Source organism: Equus asinus, chromosome 4 (genome assembly GCF_041296235.1).
Source record: "Equus asinus isolate D_3611 breed Donkey chromosome 4, EquAss-T2T_v2, whole genome shotgun sequence".
Classification (NCBI taxonomy): domain Eukaryota; kingdom Metazoa; phylum Chordata; class Mammalia; order Perissodactyla; family Equidae; genus Equus; species Equus asinus.
Genome location: NC_091793.1, coordinates 23479949 through 23503785, shown reverse-complemented (window position 1 = coordinate 23503785; position 23837 = coordinate 23479949). Strand labels below are relative to the sequence as shown.

The 23837-nt window shown below is 58.8% G+C and overlaps 2 protein-coding genes across 6 annotated transcripts; one reads left to right on the top strand and one right to left on the bottom strand.

Annotated features, from left to right (window-relative positions):
* Positions 1-7925: 7925 nt before the first annotated feature.
* CDC42EP1 (CDC42 effector protein 1) lies at positions 7926-16071 on the top strand. Of its 3 annotated transcripts, none has more exons than XM_070506909.1 (3): positions 7926-8185; positions 12694-13481; positions 14811-16071. In XM_070506909.1, the coding sequence occupies exons 2-3, from the start codon at positions 13019-13021 to the stop codon at positions 15449-15451; spliced, it is 1104 nt and encodes a 367-aa protein (XP_070363010.1). In that variant the 5' UTR covers positions 7926-8185; positions 12694-13018; the 3' UTR covers positions 15452-16071. The 3 variants fall into 3 exon arrangements, with proteins under 3 accessions (XP_070363010.1, XP_044621801.2, XP_070363009.1); XM_044765866.2 differs by lacking the exon at positions 7926-8185 and adding an exon at positions 8295-8578; XM_070506908.1 differs by lacking the exon at positions 7926-8185 and adding an exon at positions 8969-11328.
* On the bottom strand, positions 15807-22746 carry LGALS2 (galectin 2). 3 transcript variants are annotated; one of them, XM_044780056.2, is made up of 4 exons: positions 22572-22746; positions 18237-18319; positions 16985-17144; positions 15807-16826 (listed from the first exon to the last, which is right to left on the bottom strand). In XM_044780056.2, exons 2-4 carry the CDS (start codon positions 18305-18307, stop codon positions 16680-16682), a joined length of 378 nt encoding a protein of 125 aa, XP_044635991.1. In that variant the 5' UTR covers positions 18308-18319; positions 22572-22746; the 3' UTR covers positions 15807-16679. The 3 variants fall into 3 exon arrangements, with proteins under 3 accessions (XP_044635991.1, XP_070363011.1, XP_044635992.1); XM_070506910.1 differs by lacking the exon at positions 22572-22746 and adding an exon at positions 21560-21794; XM_044780057.2 differs by lacking the exon at positions 22572-22746 and adding an exon at positions 20586-20638.
* Between the last annotated feature and the right edge of the window lie 1091 nt (positions 22747-23837).

The following is a 23837-nucleotide window of genomic DNA, read 5'->3' as shown; positions in this document are numbered from 1 at the left end:
GGGCAAGAAGAATAGCAGTGCAAAGGGCCTGGGGCAGGAGGTGGAGGGTGACCTGAGATAATGGGGCTGGAAGGACTTTGTGACCTCTCCAGGGCCATGAGTGCACTTGGAAGGTGGTGTTCTCATTGTTGCTGTCACTATGTCCAGTCGGGGGAGGAGGCAGGGATGTCAGGCAGACATTCCACAGCTGAGAGCTGCCCCTCATCACTTCCCCTTCACTCACTCCACTCAGACAACGCCAGGCTGGCTGACCGGCCGGTGACGTGCGTGGGCCCTTGAGCTACAAAGGGCCATCACTCTGGCCTGGCTTGCTTCTCCTTTGATCCTCCGACAGCACCGAGGCAGGGCGGGCAGGGCCTGTGATCACAGTGTCCATTTGATGGACAGGGAAACTGAAGTGGGGGTGCACAGGATGTGCCGGGGGCTTGCTGAGGTTCCCCACGGCTTCCACAACCTCTGCGCACATTCCCCAGCGCTCTTTATATGGCAAAGCGGAGCCTAAGTAGCCCAGGCTAGTCCGTTCACCCTGCGGTGGCCCCTTGGGTCCCTGACTCTGTTGCCCCGAACACATTTCCCTGCCTCACCCCAGCAGCTCTCCCAGCACCCAGAAACCAGCAAACAGACTCCACCAGGAGGTGCCAGCCACCCCTCAGCCTCCAGCCAGAGAAGAATGCGGCCTGACCCTCCCCGTGGGAGCTCTGGCCAGCAGGCCTTGGCAGAAGAGAGGGCTGCTGAGTCAACAAGAGGCTGGCAGGGGCTCAAGCTGCCCACCGAGGTGGAGTCAGAGACCCGGAGGAGGCCGCCCACTCCCCGCCCCTCACACTCCATGAGACCCTCCTCCTGCTTGTCTGGGTGCCAGCCAGCCCAGTTCCCCCCCACAGGCCTGGCACAGGAATGGCCTGGTGAGAATCAGTTGGTCAGTCACCCTGCGGCAAGGTGCTGTGGGACCTCAGGGAGGTCACTCTACCTCTCTGGGCTGCTTTCCTCACCTGTGAGATCCTCTACTTAGCCATGAGGATATTGTCGGAGTCTATGAGTCCATAAGGTTACTCTGCAGAGAAAACTGCAAGCCATGGTGTCCCCCTTCTGTGGGCTGAGGGGCCAACTCCTGAGTCCGAAGGCCATGGCCATGCCCTGTTGCCAGGTGCCGAGTAGGTGCTTAATGAGTGCTGCACGATGTGAAGTTAAGTCCATGAAACAACTCAGAAAAGTACAAGGAGGGGCCGGCCTGGTGGCGCAGTGGTTAAGTGTGCACATTCCGCTTCCATGGCCGGGGGTTTGCCAGTTCAGATCCCGGGTGCGGACGTGGCACCGCTTGGCAAGCCCTGCTTTGGCAGGCGTCCCACACATAAGGTAGAGGAAGATGGGCACGGATGTTAGCTCAGGGCCAGTCTTCCTCAGCAAAAAGAGGAGGATCGGTGGCGAATATTAGCTCAGGGCTAATCTTCCTCAAAAAAAAAAGAAAAGAAAAGTACAAGGAGCCTGAATGGCTGCGATAATTATTACGCTCCCCCCCACACACACACATACCAGTGTTTTTAAATCTCCTTTCCCAGTCGCCTTCCTGGATCACAGGCATTGTTATTCCCATTTTACGGATGAGAAAACTGTGGCACAGGGAGGCTAAGGGACGCACCCAGAGGTTATGGGAGTTGATTTCTGCTCCATTTCAGCGAGAAATTCTTGCTGGCAGAGCTGTCCTCTTGGGGTGAGCTCCCTGTCACCAGCGAGGCACCAGCAGAGACAGCACCCATCAGTGAGGGATGCTTCTGGGCAAATCCAGCCCCAGGAGGGTGTGTGTGCAGCTCAGGAGATTCCGTCCCACAGCCCGAGACTGAGCGGGCAGGGTCCCTTCGTGGTCCCCGAGGCTTAGCCTGCAAGGCCACAGGGCACTGTGGATGCCACAGACCTGGGCTCCAATCCAGGGGAACCCTTTCCGAGCTGCGAGAGGTTGAGGAAGTAACCTTGCCTCCTTGGCCTCAGTTCCCTCATCTGTACGTGGTGTTGTGAGCATCAGAGCAGATGCAAGCAACACACCGAGCCTGGAGCTCAGGCTCGCGTCTGGCACGCAGAAGGTGCTCAATTAATGCTCCCCTCACTTCTGATAATCCACTTATCATCGGTCCATGAAAGGGAGGGGAAACCAGGAGCTGAGAGGCAGTGGAGGGGATCACTGGGTGGAGCCAGGACTCAGAGCCTGGAGCACCGATTGGACCCCCAGCTCTGCAGGGAACAGGCAGGTACCTGGGCAAGTGGCATTCGCGCCTCGGTTCCTGTGTCCACCAACAAAGGACATCGTGTCCAGGAAACCCTTCTTCAACTGAAGTGAGACGGCTTTTGTTAGAAGAAAGCAGGTGGACCCGTGCACCCAGGAACGAGCCCATGGTCACGGGGTGAGGACAGAGCCCCCCACCCCAGCCAGGCAGGGCCACGTGAAGCCCCAAGGGTTGGGCTAGGCTGGAGGAGGCGACGCTGGAGATGATCAGGGCAAGGCAGGGCTGGCCTGCAGCCCACCGGCCTATCTCTCGGGCCAGGCTGGACAGCAGAGAATAGGCCATTGTTTCTGCTCCTCAAATACTTTTCCTGTCCCCCCCTTGCCCCTCCTCTCTCCACCCCCGCCCCCCGACGTTGAGAACAAAGATCTCCTGGAGGACCCCTCCCCACTGCCCCTCCATCCAGCCCTGGACACCTGGCCCAGCTCTGGAGCATCCAGCCCCATCACCCCTGGGACCCCAGGGGCACCTGGCCCTAACCCTTCTGCTGTCCCTCCCCGCCCCCTACAGCTACGGGCGCCTCAGACCCCCCCCATCCATCTGACTGTCCTCAGGGGTGGGGCTGGAGGAACTGCCCCCACATCCTTCCTCAGCCCCCGTCCAACTTCTTGTCCTGTTCTCCAGAAGAAGGGGAGCCGGGGGGAGGGGAGGTGGCTTCCCCTCCCCCATTTCCCTGCGGAGCCCTGAACAGGGAACCAGAGCTGAGTGCCCTGGAAGGCTGAGAAAACTCTTCTCCAGCAGCCCTGTTCCCAGAGCCTGGAATTCCAGAGGCGTTTCCGGCCCTGACAGCTGCCTGCCTCCGGGGCCATGCTCTCCCTTGGGCCTCGCGGCCACGCCCTCCACAATGCCCTTGGGATTAACTCCCATCCTGACCCTACTGCTCCCGAGAAACCACTCACACCCAGGCATCACCTCGAGAAACCACCGGACAACAGGACAGCCAGGGACTAATCTGTCATCACCCGGCCCCCAGGCCACCCGCCAGCCCCAGGCAGCGCCCTGATCCCCTAGCGTCTCCGTCATCACTCTGGCTGACACCCTTTGGCGCCCAATCTCGTGCCAGACACACACACTTAGTGTGCCCAGCCTGGCTCTCGCACCTTCTGCTTTGCACAGCTTCACACGTCTGTGGAGAGCCTCCTCCCACCTCCTCCAGGCAGCCAGTGAGCCTGTGCTGTTAGACTGGGAGCTGGTACACAGTAGGCACTCAACAGACGCTCACGCACACTGCAGGCAGCCATGGGGTGCGGCAGCCGAGGATGTCGGCTCCGTTGCAGACTCACCGTGCAGCCCTGGCAAGTCCTCCCTCTCTGGGCCTCAGTGTCCCCAGAAGCCCTCTGAGGCCCTGAAACTCCCCATCAAGTGCTGAGTCTCAGGGCTCTGGGGGAGGAGGAAGGAGCCAGAGGGCAGAAGGTTCCTTCCAGGAGGGTCTGCGTCCCCCCGCTCCAGCAGAGCACACTCCTGTCCTCAAGGTCGGCCAGGGAAAAAAACTGGGTCAGGTTAGTGCCTGGCCTCTGCTGATGAGGAAACTCCAAGAAGGATCCCAAGGCACCCCGGGGTCTGTGACCCCTGAGGACAGCCACGGCTGGGGGCAGGGCTGTGGCCCAGCCTAGCCCATGCCACAGAGACCCTCCCACGCCCCCACCTCCCTAAGCACAGCGTTCAAGGCCTCTCTCCCGTCCTCCACAGCCGACCCTTCCCAGCTCAACTTCTACCCTCCAGAGGCCTGCTTTCTCCCCAGCTCCACCTATGGGCAATCTCACCCCAAGATACACAGCCCAGTTCAAATGCCACCTCCTCCAGGGAGCCTCCCTAGATCTCTTCAGCCAGTCCTCCACCTCCCTGGCCCCTTCCACCACTGTTTTGGCCCTTCATCCCAAGCTGGCCTCGGTCTCCCCCTCAGACTCCAAGTCTCTTGTGAGCAGGGACTATATTCCTCACCCACCGCTGCCTCCGCACAAGATCCCCAGCCCAGGGCCTGCTTGCTTAATGTGTGTTAAGTGAAATTGCCTCCTGGGGAAAGGAAAATGCAAACAATAGTAATAATAATAGCTACCCTTCCTTGACGTTAGCTACAAGTCAGGCAGCGAACTTTATGGCTCATCACAGACGTGCAAATGAGGCCCAGGCCAGGAAGGGGCCTGTCCAAGGTCACTCTGCTAATGAGAGGGAGCCAAGCTGGGATTCAAACTCAGGTTAGTCTGACCTGGAAATGCATGCTGGGTCATAGAGGTGAGGGCATGCGGGGGAGCCCCTTGGCTCACTGCCCGTCTCCCCAGGCTGGGAACTAGTCAGCAGCACAAACCCCTCGGAGAGCCCAACGCTGGCCCTCCCTGCAACGCGCAGGTGCGTCTGAGCCCCCCCAGGAGTCTAGCCCATGGAGACTGTCCCAGGAAGACGGTTCCTGCCCTCGTGGTGGTTGCAGTCCAGTTGGGGTGACAAGGACGCCCTTCCTATGCTGGCCATGACCATTCATTCCCCAAATGTGCCAGGAGCACAGACATCACCATCTCACTGGAGATCTCACAGGGTCACAGATGCCAATGTGGAGATGGACCAGGTACAAGGGAGAGGCTCAGTCCGAAGGAGGGCCTCCAGGAGGAGGTGACATTTCAAAGCAGCCTTCAAGGATATTTTGCCCAAGGGTGACCCACTGATGAAGGTGAGAGAGGCGTGTGCATGAGAGAAAGATGAGGACATGCTCAGAAACTCGTTGGTCAGCAGAGGCCAGGTGTCAGTCGACGTGAGAGCATCACAGGATAGATAGGAAAGTGAGCGGGTGGTTGCATGGAGGGACAGGTGGGTGGTGGACGGGTGCAGCTGTGGGCAGGGGATCAAGTAAATGGAAGGAGGTGGAAGGATGCATGGGTGGGTAGGTGGATGGATGGGGGGTGGTAGATGGATGAATGGATGGCATATAGACATTGGTTTCACCGAGGGGTGGGCAAGTGGTGAGGTGATTGAAGGGGTGTGTGTGGTAGGTCAACAGATGGTTGGGTAAATGGATGGGTAGAGGGTTTGGTAGATAGATAGGAGTGTCAGCAAATGGATGAACTGGCAATTGCACCTGTGGGCGGATGGACCAGAAGATGCTCAAGAGATAGAGAACTGGGAGGACCAGTGAAGGGGCCGGTGAGCAGATGCATAAACTGACCAAAAGCCCAGCCAGACTTTGGGATGGAAAAGGTGCATGCTCCCTAGGCGGGGGCTGGGATGGGGGCTGATAGACGTGGCCAAGCCAACTCACTCAGCTCAAGGTTCCCACTGCAAACCTCACTGGAGCCTGGGGGACAGCCACTGGCATTCCTGGGTCCCCAAGGGGGAAGTGTCCCTCTTTGTTGTGCCCTGCCCCCTCTGATGAGAAACTGCTTCTCCCCCACAAGCCCCCCCCACCCCCCCCCCACCCCGCCTCCGCCTACCCAGTCTGCAGGGGTGAGTTGAGGGGGCAGCTGAGCTCTGTGATTATGGCCGCAGGGGCCTGGCTCCTCAGGGCCGGGGAGGTGATGGGGCTCCTGAACTCCAGGCAGCCATCCCACCTGGCGGCTCCGAGTCCCCAGCTGGGAGGCATTTGTTCTGCATTCTGCACGCTGATTACAGCTCTGCCAGGGTTAACCCCTGCACTCCTGGGCACAGCCCCCTGACAGGGGAAGGGAGGGGACCCCAGGAAACTGGGAGAAGAGAAAACCACAGGAAATGGGGACTTTACAAAGATGCCCAGACCCCTCCCTTTCTCCCATTTGCCAGAAGGAAAAACTGAGATGGATCCTTAAATCAGGAGTGGAGCCAGGAACAGGAGTGGAGCCTATGTAGAGAGGTACTTCTCTCTGGAGAGAGGCTTCAGATGAGGGGAGAGAGCGCCTCTCAGCCTCAGTTTACCCGTCTGTAAAATGGGGCAAAGAATTCCTGAGTCTCCAGCTGCCTCACTAGCAGAGACAAAGTGCCTGGCGCATAGTAGGGAGCTCCTCAACCCCTGGTGGTTCCCTGCCCGTCCCCAGCCCAGCACTAAAGAGGATGGAGCGGGCGCGTGGCAGGTTGTAATCATTTCCATTAAGACTGCTCTCTCCGCCACCTCTCTGCGGCTTGTAGCAAGTAGCAAATATCCGCGCTGGTATTATACCCGTTTTACAGACAAGAAACTTGAGGCTCAGAGAGGCCAAGTGTCTTGCCCACAGTCACACACCGGCTGGGAAGCCCATGGCCAGGATTTGGGTTCAGGGCCTCTGACATCACACGACACTGCTTCCTTTGCCAGCTGCTCTGGGGAGCCTCTGACTAAAGTGACGTATAACTTATTGTCTAACCAGGTCACCTTGGAGAGTGAAAGGAAGTGCTATTAATAATTACGCTGGGACAGTAGGCGTTGTTCGGGACTGTCCTGGGCGAACCTGGAGTATGGCCATCCTGCCACAGATGGGGGCTTTGGACAAGTCACTTCACTTCTCTGCATGGACATGGACATGATGGCAGGATTGTCCCTCGGGGGCTCTCGTGAGGATTAAATGTGATGGCTCATGTAAGGGGCTACAGGGCTGGGGTGCCTCAGACGCTCAATAAGTGCTCGTTATTATACTGCTATGAGTGACAACCACGGCAGCACTAGGCCCTGCCTCCGTCATTGTCCTTCCAGTCCATTCTCGGCTCACAGCAAGAGCTTCCAGACGCACACCTGATCACACCGTCCACTGGCTCCATCCCCGCCTCGGCGAGGTGGGACACCTGACCCGAGATCAAGCCCCTAAGACCTGGCCTGGTTCTCTCCCAGGCCTTGGCTGTGCCCCCATCGCTGCCTCTCAGGGCAACCCCCCTTCCTCGTCACCTGAGCTTTCAGTGCCTCTAAGACTGCTCTAAATTCTCCCCCGGACAAAGCACCTCGGAGCCTGACCTGGGGAAAGAGCTCCAACCGACTGGAGCCTCAGTCCTACTGCTGTGCCACTTGAACAAGTGCTGGAATTCTTTATACCTCAGTTTCCCCATCTGTCCAGCTGGGGAAATAACCCCCGCCCTTGGCGGCCAGCATGAGGATTCAGGGAGCCAACGAAAGAGGTGAAGCGCTGTGTGAAGGTAAAGCCCTTGTCTCCTCCACCTGTGTGTAAAGATGGCTCCGGTCCCCAGCCAGGACAGCGCTCAGACTATTTCCTACAGCCACACCTGCCTCCTCCACACGGATCCTTAGCTCCAAGCCTTTGCTTGTGCGGTCTCCTGCCCGGTGTGGGTGCACTGCCACTGCCCTCCCCTCTGCCTCTGGGTCCTTTCCAGCCCGACTCAGCTAGCCCTCCGTCCTCTGCAGGCTGTGTGATGGGCAGCCCGCAGGACTGCCTGCCTGGCCTCCCGGAGCTGGATGGCAGAACAACATGAGGGCCGGCTCAGAGTCTATCTCCCCTCCTGGAGGGTGGCACCGGCACTATGCATGGCTGAGTCCCTGCCCCTCACGGGCAGGGTTAAGCGGCACCCAGTAAAGTCTTCTGAAACCATCCGTCCCAGATGTGACCTCATTCACCTGTTCAGCAAGCCGCCTCGGTGCTGACACAGCAGAGAACACTTAACACAGCATCTGATGCCTGCTCCTATTATCCCATTAAACAGATGGGAAAACGAACGCACGGAAAAGAGAAGGCGTGGCCAGGGCAGGATGGGAAGCCAAACTGTCGGGCTCCAGGGTCCACAGACTTGACCACCACGTCATACCACTCTGCCAGTGAGCTGCACCCCAGTCTGGCACCAGTCTGTGGTCTGACACCCGCGGAGCCTGTATTGGACTGAAAGGAATGGGGGGCTGGGAGAAAGGGAGCGGGCTTCGCAGCTTGTAGAACTCAAGGTCTAAGCGAGTCTCGGGGCATTTAAGGCCTGTGAGATCGGACTTCCCCCAAACTCCCGCAGGGAGCGGCTGGAGAGCCCAGGAGCAGAGTTATCAGGTCAGGGCGCCCCAAGGCCACGCGGGGAGCCAGTGGGGGAGGGGAGGGCGGCAGAAGACCCGAATCACCTCGCCCGGGCAACCCGCGCATTCCCGGGCGCCCCTGCCCCCGGGCAGCAGGCAAGGGCCTGGCCTGGCGCCCCCTCCGGCTCTGGCCGCCGCTCGGGGCGGCAAGATCGGTGCCCGGGAGGGGGGCCCGGCCCCGCCCGCGGGCGGGAGGAGAGAGGCGGGGGGAGGGAGCGCGCCCACACCCCGCCCCCGCCCCGGAGCCAGCCCGCGGAGCCCGCGGCCAGGGCGGCGCAGACCGGCCCAGCCACTCGCCCGGGCTGCGCGCCGGGACGCGCCGCCGCCGCGTCCGCCCTTCCACCCCCGCCCCCGGCCTCGCCGAGAGAAGGTAACAGCGAGCCGGCCCGCGGGTCCTCGAGCCCCTGCCGGGCGTGCACGCCTGCGAGGACTCTGCGCCCTCCTAGGCTCTCGGGGGCTGGGACCGGGGCAGGGGGCCCACCTGCCCAAGCGCGCCCGGGTGCCAAGAGAAAGGCCCGGAGCGCTGGCTGAGAGAGCGCCACGGGGACGCTCCAAGTTTTGGGTTGTTTTGTAATATTCCAGGCGGGCGGAGGGGGCAGAGAATTGGAGGGGGTGAGCTGTGGCCACGGTTGCGGGAGGAGGGGGCGAGCGGGCCGTCTCCGCTCTTTCCTGCCCAGGGGGAGGAAGGGAAGGAGCGGGGAGGGGGCGACTTGTCGGCCGGCCGGGAGGCCGGCGCGGAGAGCGGGAAGTGGGGGGTGGGGGGACCGCTGGGGAGATGGACCAGGCACCCTGCCCCCTCCCCAACCGCCGCATTCCAGGCCTGAACAGTGCATGAGGTCATCCTGTCCGGGTCCCTTCGGGCCAAGGCAGCCGCTGCCCCCTTCCCCCGCGGAGCGACCCTCCGCATCCTACCCCTGCCTCCCAGAGGGAATGCTTTGTGGCTACAGTCTTTCCCGGACTTCCAATCCCGAAGGCCTTTGAGATTGTTCTGTTCTTGCCGAACCATGCGAAACCCGCGGAGTGTGAAGCCCATTTTCTGGGCCGGGAGACTGAGGCTCAGAGAGGCGAAAGGACTGTCCCGGAGGCCGCAGCCGCACGAAAGGCGGCGTGGGGCCTGGAAGCCGGGCCTGGGGGAGACTCGGCCCGCAGCCGCTCCGCCACGCGGAGTCGACGGCTGATTCAGCTCTCACTTGGGCTGATGCCGGCAAGCAGCTTCTCTCCTCCCCTTCCTCCTTCCTCCCCCTGGCCCGTGGTGCCCCCTCCTCCTACCCCCTCAGAGTCCTGAGAACCGGGTCCCCGCTGCCACACTGGACGGCTTGCTGCCCCCTTTCGGGGCTCCTCCTGTCTCCACCTTGAAGCGCTGGACTTTGAGGGGCATGAGAAACCTCCCTTCCGGGAGTTAACCCCTTATTCCTGAGGCCAGAGCAGCCCTAACCCAGACAGGGTCCCGCTCCAGCAGCGGGAGTGCTTTTACAGCTGGACACTGGCGGGAAGGGGGCTGTGGGCACGCGAGTGGCCTCCAGGATGAGAGGCGGTGCCGGTGGTGCACGTGGGCGGCCTGCGGGTGACCCCCAGGTGAGCGCCGGGGTGCGGCCACCCTCGCCCACCCCGATACCCGGGTCGGACAGCCCCTGGCCTCCCCCAGCCCCGTGTGCCTCCACAGCGGCCCCTGTTGGCCTCTCCTAGCGCATGCTCCCTGCTTCGGCCCCAAACCTTGTCCTTGCGGTCATTACCACCGCTGAGTAAGCTCCTACCCAGTGCCCAGGCCTGACTGTCTTCGGTAGGGTAAATATGAGGACCTGGGACACTGAGGCTGCATGGTGACCACCCTTGCCCAGGTCGCAGTCACTGCATCTGCTGGGCTGTCTCCCAGGCCTGCTCTTCCCCTGCTCAGCCACTGGGCACGGCCTTCTCCAACACTGCCCCCTCCAACACCGCCCCTGGGGGGATTTCCAGCCACATCACTTTTTTTTGGCTCTGTGACCTGGGTCAAGTCCATTCCCTTTGTGTGCCTCGGTTTTTTCACCTGTAAAATGGGCATTGTGAGCATTGGCAGGTAGTATTCCTGGGCTGGTGAGGGGAGAGAGCCTTGCCCCAAGGACACCAGAGCCCAGCTTACTCTGGGGCCAGGTAGGGCACACCTGATCGCCAGCATCAAGTGCCAAATAGCTGCCACCAAGGGTCCCCAGAATGAGAGTTGTTAGCATAAGGATGTTGGATTTGAATGCAGGGCTGCCCTGCCCCGGGCTCTGAGGGTTAATTACAGCACCTTCCACTGTACAACTCCCCTGGGAGGGCCCAGCCTTCACTGTGCTGCGGTTCCAGTTTCCACGTGGGAAAACGGGTCCCCAGTGGCAGTGCCCTGTCCCTGCCCCACAACGCAGCAGGGCCTCCCACTGCAGTGGGCAGAGTGGAGGCCTCCTGGAGGTCTCAGAGGCATGTAGCAGGTGGGACTGTCAGAAGATTGGGGCGCAAGCTGGTCTCCCAGGTCAAAGTGGCCGTGGGGGCTGGGAGAGAGGTGCGTGTGGCCACTAGCAGACACAGTGACCCCTCCACATGGCATTTCAGAATGAGTCCCCCCAGAGATTCATCCATCTCAGCAGAGCATGCAAACCTGCCACGTGCCACATACCTGCCACGTGACCTTGGCCAAGTCCCTTCCCTCGGAACCTTGGCGCTCCCTGTGAACGGGCTAACCCTCCCGCCTTGCGGGGCCGTTGGAGGCTCAGATGACGTCATGGGAGGGCTGGCCAACTGCAGAGCGCTTCATAACTTCAGCAAACATTCCACGAGGACTTCTCAGTGCCGGGGTGCCAGGGAAAGGATGATTCAGAGCCCCCCCCCAGGGGGAGGAGTTAGGTTTGGGGGGGAGGATCAGTTGGTGGGAAGGGAAGAGAATGTAGTCAGAAAACAAAGCAAGCTTTGTCTTATTGCTTTCTTTGTTTTTATCTTGTTATTTAACCTATTTTGAATTTCAAATAACGCTCAAAGGGCAGTGCAAAGATTTTTATCCTTGGAGGTGGCAGCAGAGTTGTAGAAAAAAAGCCTTGACTCAGATCTAGGTGTTCTCGTTAAGGATCTTTATCAGCTTTCGTCACCTGAGGTCCCAGGCCCGTGGAGGTAAGAGACTTGCCCAAGGTCACACCGTGAGGCCGCTGACGCCCCCTCCTACCTCACTGGGAAGGTGGCAAGGGGTGATCCTTTGGCTTGAAGGTTATCGCAAAGACCTCCCGTGACGAAACCGGAATTAATTTGGCACTTGCCGTGTGCAGAGCCCAAGCTGGGCGCTGGGAGGGAGGAAGGCCGAAAATCCAGGCAGCTGCCCCACCCTCGGCACGTGGTGTGCATCTGGGGAGACAAGGCTGGGCTCCAGAGCCTGTGAGGGGCCATGTGAGTCAGAGGCTCTGAGTTCGAGTCTCAGCCAACTCTCTCAATGTGACCTTGAGCAAGCTTGACCCCTCTCTGGGCCACAGGAAAACCAGAGGTCAGACCCACAGGCTCATAGGCGTCCTCCAGCCTGCGCTTTCTGTGATACTGGAAGGGATGAGGTCGGACCAAGGGAAGCTGAGAGAAGATTGGGGCTGGGGGTGGGGGGGAGATTAGAAGGGGAGGGAGTGGGCAAGGAATAGCTTTTGGCACCAGCTGAGCTTCTTCTAAAACTTGTTCCCTGACGACAAGGCTCCTACATCAATTTGACAAACTCTGACAAAGCTCTTCCCTGCGGGCCTTGTCAGAGCCTTGAATATGCTCAGGCATGCAGGAGGCAGCTGGCAAAAGCCATTTTGGAGCACAGGAGCCTTTTTCCAGGAAGCACCTTGAAGGCGGAGGGTTCTGAGGAACCTCTGCGCGCTGTTTACAGAGCAGTGCGCACAGCTTGGGCGGGTCTGCCAGGCCTCTCTGAGTGGAAGACAGTTTAACCCACAGGGGAGGGAGATGAATTGCTCAACCTGCGAGCAGGAAGCAGTGTAGCTTGGGGCTTAAGGGCTCTGGGTTTGGGGGCCCCTGCTTCACCATTTCCTAGTGTGTAGCCTGGGGCAAGTCACTGTGCTTCTCTGTGCCTCAGTTCCTCCTCTCAAATCTGGTACCTCCCTCGGGGCTGTTGGGTGGGTTACAGGAGTGATGAATGGAAGTCACTGGCGCTTAGTAGGTGCTTCATGAACAGGCCCTGTGTCATGACCATTCGTACTCTTTACTGATGCACATGCTACGTGGACAGCTCGATGAATTTTTGGGCCCCCTCCTGGTCAATACGGCTCAAAGGCAACCGCAATTCTGATTTCTACCAGTATCTTTTAGTTTGGCCTGTTTTTCAATGTCCTGTACATGGAAGCATAGTGTGTCCTCCTCTGTGCGTCTGCTTGGCACTTTGTCGGTGATCCCATCCGTGTGGTTGGACATAGTTGTTTGTTCTCTTTAGCTGTTATCTATCATTTGGACCCCGATCCCCCAGGCCCACCATCTCTCTTCTCCGTGTCTTTCTCTCAGGTCTCCACCCCCGGGCGGGAGAGGGTCTGTCCACGTCTGAGACACGCCTTGTGCCTTCTCTGTCCTCGGACTGAGCTCTCTGTCCTCGGACAGAACGTCTGCAGCTGCTGCCGCGGGGCCAGGAGCTCAGCCTCAGGGAGAGAAAAGCCATGGACCCCCCACAGCCTCAGCATTTGGGGGCCGCACCTTAGCAGAGCAGAGGGGCAGCCTCCGTCCGCCCCGTTCCAGGGAAGGAGGGAGCTGAGAAGTGGACCCTGAGCCCAGCGCTCTGCCCCGCCCAGGCCCCGGGTGGGCATGGACCCGCAGCCGTGAACAGCCAGAGCTGATGCCGGGCCCCCAGGGGGCCGGAGGAGCCCCCATCATGAGCCTTGGCAAGCTCTCACCAGTGGGCTGGGTGTCCAGCTCGCAGGGGAAGAGGCGGCTGACTGCAGACATGATCAGCCCCCCGCTTGGGGACTTCCGCCACACCATGCACGTGGGCCGCGGCGGGGACGTCTTTGGCGACACCTCCTTCCTCAGCAACCACGGTGGCAGTTCCAGGGGCAACCACCGCTCACCCCGCAGCTTTCTGGCCAAGAAGCTGCAGCAGGTGCGCAGGGTGGGGGCGCCACCCCGGCGGATGGCTTCGCCGCCCGCGCCCTCGCCCGCGCCACCCGCCGTCTCCCCCATCATCAAGAACGCCATCTCCCTGCCCCAGCTCAACCAGGCCGCCTACGACAGCCTCGTGGTGGGCAAGCTCAGCTTCGACCGCAGCCCTGCCAGCTCCACGGACGGCTGCTCCAGTTACGGTGAGGCGGGGCCACGTGCCCATTTTTCAGATGCTGAGGCTAGAGGGTTCGACGGTTCAGTGGGAGCTTACCATCCCCACAGTAGTTTGGTCACACTATGGAGGTCAGGCCCAGACCCCAGACCATGGATGGGGAGAGGGTTCGGGGGCGGGAACCCCTCCTCAAAACCCACTGAGGTTGAGAGGTCAGGAAGTGGGGTTTGACTTCTCCCTGCCCCCAACTTGCCTCCCCGTCTCTGGGCCCTCGGCTGGGCCCATCCACCCCCTCCTGCCCTTTTAACCGAAGCTGCCCCTTGGGTCAGAATGATGTAGGGGAGAGACTAAGAGCCTGGGCCCTGGATTCAGATGCTGGTTCTGCCTGATTCCAAGCGAGCCGAGTGACCTCTGTGATGTCAAGCCCCGGCCTGTATAATGGGTCCCTTAGGGTCATTGCTAAGATTCAGTGTATCAGGTGTGGCCCAGAGTCTGGCACATAAGAAGTGCTCAGGACACAGGAGCTGTTGTGTTGTTATTCAAACAGAGGTTCCTATAACTTGACAAATTTGGAAAAGCACTCACATGGACCGAAGCCCGAGGCCCTTCCTGGCCTGGTAGGGAGTGGCAGGTGTCACCTTGCTGGCCGGACAGCTCACCTGGGAACCAGGACCCCTGCTGCCACCTGGTGGCCATTCCTTGCCCTGTGGCTTTGCCCAGCCACCAGGGGCTTCCGCCAGTGCTCCCTTCCGCTCCAGGGGCGCTGCTCAGAACCCGACGGAGGGCTGGTCCACAGTAACCCCTCTGTGTCTCAGGCCTGGTGGTCCTGGAGCCGGGGGCTGCGCCAGAAGACCCTCGGAGGGCAGGCATCTGTGCCTTGAGTCTGATTTCTATGCAGTCAGACTCCGGCTGCTGGTTCCATCCCTGTGCCCACAAACCAGCCCACGTGCTATGGGTTCACCTGCAGCCATCGGCCACTGTCATGGCAGGGGACCTGGGGCCGTGGCCAAGTTCACAGCCGGGACTTGAGTCAGGAGATTTGAGCTGCAGGCTTGGCTCCACCCTGTCAGACGCTGTGGCCCTGAGCAAGCCCTTCTCCTCATCCCAATCTGAGCCCCACTTTCTTCATCTGCAAAATGGGGATGAGGATTCTGTCAGTTTTCAGCTTCCAAGGTTGACGGGAGGATCACACAGGAGACTCCGGGGTTCACTATATTGGAAAGATGGAAGAAACGGAGGCCAGATGGGGGGTGACTGGGGGGAGGCCACATAGCAAGCTGGGGTTGGTCCTGGCTCTCCCCTCCCCAGCTCCTGGTTGGGACCCCAGCTATGACCCTGCTCCCTGTTTCTCTTCTAGGCCCGGACTCTGGGTTTTGCACCATCTCCCGCCTGTCTCGCTCGGAGAAGCCTCGTGACCGAGACCATGAGAGCTCCTTCCCCCCTGAGCCCGAGCTTCGCCGCTCTGACTCCCTCCTGTCCTTTCGCCTGGACCTCGACCTCGGGCCCTCTCTCCTCAGCGAGCTGCTGGGGGCCATGAGCCTCTCCGACGCCTCTGCAGCAGAGGCCCCAGCCCCAGCCCCAGCCCTTGCCACAAATCCATCAGCCACTGCTACAAGCCCCCTGGCCCCTGCCACAGGCCCCCCAGCCCCTGCCACAAGCCCCCCACCCCGTGGACACTGCCCCAATGGGGTAACCACTGGGTTGGGCCCGCTGGCTGAGGGGAGGGCCAGCCCGGTAGGAGAACATCCCCTCCCACCTGCTGACATGGCTCCCGGCAGGCAGTGGGGAGCAGGCTGGGGGGGCAGCCACCACTACACTGCGACGAATGCTAGGCAGGAGCTGGTGGGGGTGCTGCCCCAGACTCGGGCCTCTTGGGAGAGCATGGATGACGAGTGGGGAGCCCCCCGGGCAGGCAGCAGGGCCCCCGTGCCCAGCACAGTGCAAGCAAACACCTTCGAGTTTGCCGATGCTGAGGAGGACGATGAAGTCAAGGTGTGAGTGGCCAGCCATGGGCTCAGGACGCTGCCCAGCCTCGGGGCACAGCCCGCGAAGAGCCCAGGTGCATAGCCAGTGCCTCACCTGACGGCTGGGTCCTGCCGACGACATGGGAAAACCCAAGTCGCCTCCAAACCCCTCCGCACCTCTGCAGGACAGGCACAGGAGGGAGGCCGGAGGAGACCAGGCTTGTTCGGGGACCTGGGTGTTCCCATGGACCTCGCCAGGCTGACCCGCCTCCCCCCACTGCCCCTCTGGACCCAGTGGCCATTCCGTAGGCCCACCTCCTACCCTGTGCCACCCCCACCAGCTGGAGGGCGCAACCTCACAGAGCAGCCTTTGTGCTGGGGAAGCTGTCTTTGCTGGGGGGTGGGGGGGCCTGACACACAGGGCCTTTGTCTCCCGCCTGCCCCAGCCCATCCCGGAGCTGCCCCCAGCAGGGTCCCCGCTGCATCCCTGAGAGCCCCAGCCCTCCCTAAGCCTGCTTCCCCAACATCCCAGCCCCCACTGGTCCCAGAAGCCTCAGAGAAAAGTCAGGGGGACCTCACACGAGAGGAACCCCACCTTCCTGTGCACCCCGGACCTGCGTCCTGGCCCTGATTAAAAAGGCTTTTTTGATAAAAGGTGTCCTTCAAGATGTTTGAGAACCTGGGAAAACAACGTCAGCTCCACCTGCTTAAATACTCTCGGCATCCAGTTTGGGAAGCCAAGGACCCCCCCCAGTGCCCCCAGGGACGGGCAGGGCCGAGGCAGGGGGTAATGAGTAACCAGCCTGGAATGAAGCTTCGGCAGTAAGAGGCCCAGGTGGGAGCTCTTATCTGCAGTTCCGGGAACAGCCCCTCGCCCAGGTGCCTGGGACCAGTGTCCGCCCCATAATCCCACAGGGCAGCTTGGCACTCGCCCCGGTGATAACAGGGGCCAGGTAGGCAGGAGTGGGTGCTTAGAGGTTTTGAGAGCATGTCACAACCCCTCTTTGGCAGTCATACGGCTTTCTGCCTCAGTTTCCTTTTCTGTATCCTGAGGATGCTAGGAGCACTAAAATGCATGGAAAACACTAACCACAGTTCCTGCCACAGAAAGACGACAACGGTTGGTTGGTTTGTTCTTAGTCTTGGAGGAGGAAAGTGGGGGGGAGGGAGGCAGGGGAACCAGGACCCATGGGCTGCCGATCCTGTGTGACAGAGAGGGAGTCTGCACTGGGGGTCTTCCAGCCTGGCGAGGTGCTGCCCACTCATTGGAGCTTGAAGGAGCAGACGCTGAAGCCGCCCTGCACGCTCAGGTAGCTCAGGTGGCTGTGGCCCAGCCTGTTGGGAAAGGTCAGCAGGTGCCCGTCTGGCAGCTTCACCTTGAATCCATCGCTCTCAAAGGTCACGATGAACTGCGGTGGGAGGGGCGTGTCAGGGAGGCAGGAGGCCCCCTGGAAACCAAGGCCGTGCCTGGTGGCGCGAACACTGCCTGCACTTGTCTAGGCCAGGGTGCCCTACCACCTGGGCTCTCCCCTTATCTTCCTTGGGCCCTTTTCCCTTTTGACCTTACCTTGACCTCTGACCCTGGGCTGAAGCATATGTGATTTTCCCGTTGCTCCTTCCCCCAGCTGTCGCCATCCCGTGAGTTGCAGACGATAGTGGATTCACAGAAGCGTGGGTTGAAATGCAGATTCAGCTTATCCGCCCCCTGGCCCAGATTAATCGCAAAGCTGGAGGGGAAGGGGTAGCAGGTGAGGATTAGGGGCCAGGCCTGGGTAAAACAGCTTGGGTCACAGGGTCTTTTTTGACCACATGCTGGAAGAATCACCAAAAAAAATGTCATATTAATTGAGGCCTGTGCCATAAAATAAGGGAGGTGACAACCTGGCCAGAATTGGCGCTGGAGTATCACATTCCACTTAAAGCATGGATTTAGGCTCTCCACAGGAGGGTAACTGATAGTGACAGCTTCAGGAATTGGGCATGTCTATCCTGGGAGAGAGAAGTGCCACCCTTAGCTATCTGAAGACCTAATAAGTTTGTCCATAAACAGTTGTCAACCTAAGGTGGTGAGCTCCCTGTCATTAGAGGTATGTGATCAGGGGTTGTGTGACCTCTTGACAGGGTCACAACAGGAGCCTGGGTTAGACCTTGAGGGTCCCTGAAAGCGGGACATTCTGAGTCATGGGGTGGCTTCACTGGGAGGTGTCCCATATGCCTGCAACCTGAGGGACCTGAGTAGGACAGAGGGGTGATTTTCTCTGGGCTCCTACCCCGTGCATCTGCCTGCCCCTCCCCGACCAAAAGATGATGGATTTGAGTCCCAAGAAAGGCTGAAACCGTTCTGCACGTGGGTGATGCTGAGGGTGACTCCTGAGATGGGTGACTGTCCCGTTCTAAGCAGAGGACGCAGATGAGGCCACTTGGCGCCCCCTGGTGACCAGCCCTGGTTTAACGTGTGGAGGGGAAGCCTCTGGCCGTCCCTGGGGTGAAGAGTGGGCAGGGGGCTTTCAGTAGAGACCCCTGACCCACAGCGGGCTGGGTAGAGCTCCAGGGGCTTCTCCACCGCCCTCCAGTGTCTGGTGGGCCCAGGAACAGAGCACATGGCGTGAGCTGTGAAATCCTGGGGGTCTCAGACCTGGCCTAGATGTGAAGGCAGGCCCCGTGGGAGAACCCCTGAGGGATAGCCAGCGAGGACGTCAGAAAGGCCCCCCGTGGCCGGAGGGCGCGCTCGCCTCTGACCATCTCACAGGGCCGCCTGCCCGTTCCCGGTCTGTGGACAGTCCCTCCTCCCCCCCGGCCCCCCCTGACCCCCGGCTCACCCTTCGGCGTCGTTGGCGATCTTGCCCTTGATCTTCAGGGTTGTCCCCAACTTCATGTCCATGTTCATCATCTCAAATTTCCCCTGAGCCAACAGAGAAACATCCCACGGGAAATCAATCGCACAGCCGCCCAGCACTCTTCTCTTGGGGAAGCCCGTGCGCGAGCATTACCCCGTGTGGCCGCAGGTCTCTCTCCCTCTGCACGCAGGAGGGCACTGAGCTGGGCAGGGGAAGAGTGGAAAGCCTCGGGTCGAAGCTTTCGGGAGCCCCTGTGCCTGTTTTCTTCCCTCTCTCCACCCCAGCCCAACTAGAAGAGTGGTGGGTCTGGAGGCAGGGCCCAGCTGAAGGAACCTCAGTCTGCCCGTCTGTGCAATGGGTAGAGTGGTCCCTGCTGACCTCACAGCTCCCACATGTGTCCAGGTGATGCGGGCACGGGCGCCCTCGGCAGCATCCCCCAAACAAGGGCTGGTTTGGTTCCTGCACAAACTCGAAGTCACTTTACTAACAGAAGATGACTATACCAGACACCAGGCACACGCGGGTCTTGGCCCACCCCAAACCAAGAATCTATAAAACTCCGTAAGGCACGTGTCTGAACACATCCATCAGAGTCCCTCTCCACACCTCTCTTTCCTCATCTGTAAAATGGGCCAATTAGATTTCTTCACTCAAAACCAGTTGCTGAGTGCCCGCTCTGTGACAGACACCATCGGAGGTCCTGAGGGTAACAGCCCACCTTCAGGCTGGGTGGGAGAAGTGAGATCATGTCTGTGGAGCCCCACGCATAGGGTCTGGCCCCGACGGACGGCCAGTCGAGGGCGGCCATCATTATGGTTCCTCATTGTTGTCATTCATTTACTCCGTACTTTTCTGTAGGGCCTGGGCATTGCCTGGATTTCGGTACAGCAGGAGCTTCCTGCAGGTGCACTGTGGGTAAAAGGGAGGGTCTCGAAGCTGGGTTTTCAGAGCTCATTACCCAAGACCAAGAAAACCTCCATTTGGCACATCGGTGATGGAAGGGTGTGAGGTCAGGCTGCACAGGATGCAGGAGACACCGAAGATTTAGAACGCTTTGTGGGAGAACACGTTTACATTGTGGGATTGCTGTTCACGGATATGTTTCCTATAGTTTTATTCTGGAAGAAGCGCACCTGAGAAGCCCTGAACCGACTCACGGGCCCGGGACGCGCTGCCAAAAGTCAAAGGCAGCGTCCACAGGAGGGTGATCAGTAACCCCCGCTGGCGGCCGCCCCCTTTCCACGCAGGAGGAAAGCGATCCGTGGTTCAAACGTTGGGGCAGGGTGGCCCAGCTCTCCCAGAAGCGTGCATTTGGAAAGGAAGAGGTGATGCACAGCCCCGGAGAGTGTAGTGAGGCTCTCAGACGCCGCAATGCCTTCGAGCAGGTCTCTCAGCCTCGGCCCTTGCCACATTTGGGGCTGGGGGATCGTGGTGGGGCTGTCCTGTGCATCCTAGAGGGTGGAGCAGCATCCCTGGTCTCTATCCACCACACACCAGTAGCACCCTCTCCCCAGTTGTGACAACTAAAAATGTCTCCAGATATGGCCAAATGTCCCCTGGGGGCAAAAATCTCCCCATCTTAGAGAAGGCAGGGGGCCTGACCTCTCAGAATGGTGCTCAATGTAACAGCGGGATCGCCGTCTTTAGAGCAAGACAGGCAGGATTAAAATTCTCCTCCACCCTCTCACAAATACATGAGAACTTGACCACCCAAAGAGGTTCAGACGTCATGAGGAACGCCAGGCACCCACAGATACACACTCTGCAACCTGCACACGTCCCCCCGAAGGCGTCACGAGCAGGACAAGCCCTCCCTGTCTCCCCACAGGACCCTGTGACTGTCGGGGAGGGTCTGGGGTGGGGAGAAGCACCCCCACTCCCTTTGTACCTCCTGGGGGCTGCCTAGCCGAAACAGGAGAACCCAAGCCCCCAAGGATGGAGGTGGGGGCTGCGGGGCAGGAGCACAGACAGGCCAGGGCCGGGGGTACGTCGGGACCAACAGGGATGCCTGTGGGGGTGTGCAGGCCCGGGATCTCCCCACTCAATAAAGTCTGAGGCCCAAGAGAGACAGGGAGGCAGAACTGGGGTGGGGTGTGGGGGCAGCTGTCGGTGGCCACTGGCTGAGTGACCTGGGGTCAGCTGCACCCCTTCTGGACCTTGATACCCCCATCTGTAACGTAAGAGGTTGGGACTGGGTGGTCTCTAGAGAAGGAGGACAGAACGGGGAGGGGTGGGACGACCAGGGGAAGGAGAGAGTCGGGAAGGTCTCTGGGCCACAAAGGTCCTCCCTGAGAGGCCGAGGCGGGGAGAGCACGGTCCTCCACACTTTACCCCCTCCGCTGCCGTTCACAGCCTGCGTCCCATCTGAGCTGGCTTGAATGTGTCTCCCAAGAAGTCACGTCCGTCTGGAACCTGTGAATGTGACCTATTTGGAAACAGGGTCTTTGCAGATGTAAGCCAGTTAAGATGAGGTCGTACTGGTTTACGATGGGCCCTGAGGCAATATGACTGGTGTCCTGATAAGAAGAGGGAAATTACGCACAGAGACACGGACGCACAGAGAAGGTCGTGTCGAGACAGAGGCAGAGGTTGGTGAGGCAGCCACAAGCCACAGGCAGCAGCCACCGGAAGCTGGATGAAACAAGCAAGGGTCCTCCCCAGGGCCCTCGGAGAGAGCCTGGCCCTGCCAACCCCTTGACTTCAGAGCTCTAGCCTCCAAAACTGTGAGAGAATAAATTTGTTACAGTGGCCACAGGAAACTAACACACCATCTAATCCACAGAAGATGCCATCTGTGATCCAATTCCACAAATGTGGGAGGGAGACTGAGGCTCAGAGAGGGGCAGTCACTTGTCCAAGGGCCACACAGCAAACCACGGCAGAGCCAGTTTTGGAATCAAAGGATCAAAGACCTCAAAGAGGAGCTACTCAAACTCCTGCAACTTACAGTTTCTGACCCTGGGCAATTTAACCTCCGAGCCTCAGTCTCTTCACATTTGTAAAGCTCCATAGATGTTAGCAGTAATTATTATTATTGCTACTATTATTACTGGTGAGAAAAGTGAGTCTAGGTTGGGGAGGAGACGAGCTCAGGCTCCCGCAGCAGGACAGGGGTGGAGGGAGCAGAGAACCTCCATGCTAAAGGGCTGTGGTGACTGTCCAACTTCCTCACTGTACAGATGGGGAAACTGAGGCCCAAAGAGGGGCAGCGATGCTTTTCCCCCAGTCCCCCCCACCCCACCCCAACTCAGGTAAAGACCCGGAGGAATGGAGGAGGTGGGGCGGGGGGGAGCCAGCATCCTCACCGGCATGGTGGCAGCTCCTGGCAGCAGCTCTCGGTGGCTCCTGGAGACCTGGGCTCACTCCAGGTCCAGCTTATATCCTAGAATATTACACGTTAACTCCCCCAAGGCCATAAATGGGGACTTTGGTCCCTTCTGCCCGGGTGTCTCTCCTCCCACATCTCCTGGTACCCAGAACAAACAGGCAGAAGGCTCCTCACCCAGGCCCACCCCACCCAGCCCAGAGCATCCTCCCGCCTCTTCCCAGAGCCCCAGGGAGGTGGCCCGGCAGGGAGGAGCGCCAGACCGGGCATCAGGAGCCAGGCACAAACACCACGTGAGCTTGGCAGGTCACCCAATGTCCCTGAGACCTGCTTCCTCATCCTTAAACAGAAAGACAGGCTTTGTAAAAAATCTCTAAGCTTCTCGTTTTCTAGGATGTTCAAATTCATTTTGAGAGAGTATTTTGTCTTGTTCTGCTTCCTCCTCTCGCTCCATGACTTTTCTGATTGCCCATCAAGTTTTAAGAGCAATACATGATGGATCCAAAGAAAACATCTAGAACAATCTATAACAAACTTAAAAGTGGAGAAGGGAGTGAGGGCTGAGGTGGTAGGTACCAAAGATTTCGATGCTTTGCCGTTCCTTCTGTTACTTATGTAATTGACACGCTTACCATAGGCGGTTCGAGATACTAAAGAAGAAGAAAAAGACGCTCGTAATCCCACCCCAGGAGGAACTGCTGACTCTGTTGGCCCATTTCCTTCCGCGTGGTTTTCTACGGATTTGTGTCACAGACATCCCTCTGTCTATGCAATTGTGTCTCCTGCTTCACTCAGTAAACATTAAAGCCACAAATCTATACTTCAGAACTCTATTTTAACGGCAGTGAAATATTCTACCTTTCAATGACCAAATTTATTCAACCAATTTCCTTCTGCTGAACACTTACATTAATTCTAAATTTTTGCTATTAAAAACGCTGCTGCACTAAATCTACGTGCGCATAAAGTTTGGCTGCATCGTGACAACTTACTTTGGGCGGATTCCCAGAAGTGGACTTTTTCTAGAGTCCTGGTTTGGCGAGCCAGAGGGTTTCCATCAGAGCTGGCGGAGGCCGCTCTGGGCGGGGTGCTGGGAGGTGAGCCGTGCTGAGGGCCCTCCCGTGCCAGGAGCCGACACCACCTTCAGGCCCCTGCCGGCCCCAAGAGGAGGGTGATCTCCTCATTTTACCCACAAGGAACTCAGTCCCTTCCCAGCCTTTCTCCCAAGGCCGTGGTAAAGCCCAAGGGGAGATAAGGAGTTCAGAGCGCTGTCTAAACAGAAACGCGCTAATCAGCAGAAACTACACCTTGTAAAGCTGGTATTTTTCTGATTATAGAAGTAATTCTAGCTCCTTGTAGAAGGTTTTGGAAAGTGCACAAAGTAAAAAGAACTTAAAAGTTCACTTGTTTTAGAAGAATGTTTAAAGACAGGGGAACATGGCCGCATTTCTGAACTGTGCACTTTTCTGTGTGTAAGTTTTACATCAATGAAAGATTTAAGAAAAGAAAAGAAAAAAATCACCAACACTTGCGTCTCCAACCTTGTTCTCTTGATGACGCCTACCTTCTGAAGGGTACTTTACACTTTACAAAGCCCTTTCTCCAGCCCTCATAGCAATAAACTCAATAAATTCTGAAGGTGATCTTTATTATCACCCCACTTTTCAGATGGGGAAAGAAGTTTCCCAGCCTTATACAAACAGTATGTTGAAGAGCTTGCCTCGTCTACCAACCCATCACTCAGATGACTGCCAAGGCAGGTAACACTGCCCTCACTCAGCAAAAAGGATGTGTGACCTCCGGGAGTATGATCTTAAACCCTTTGTGTGGTGGCAGCCACTGGGATGGCCCCCAATGATCCGTACCTCCTGGTATTCACACCTGCGTATAATTGGCTCCCACTGAGTATGGTTGGACTCAGTAACTTGACTCTAACTAACAGAATACTAGCATGTGGGGAAATAATGGGATGTCACTTCCAGGATTAGCGGTCTCTCTCTGTCTCTGTGCCCTATTTCTGGGGGAAGCAAGCAAGCAAGCCATGTTGTGAGTAGCCCTATGGAGAGGCCCATGTGCCAAGGAACTGATGTCTCCAGCCCACTGCCCATGAAGACCTGAGGCCTGCGGACACCCACAGGAGTGAAACTGACCATGAAGACCTGAGGCCTGCAGACCCCCACAGGAGTGAAACTGACCATGAAGACCTGAGGCCTGCGGACCCCCACAGGAGTGAAACTGACCATGAAGACCTGAGGCCT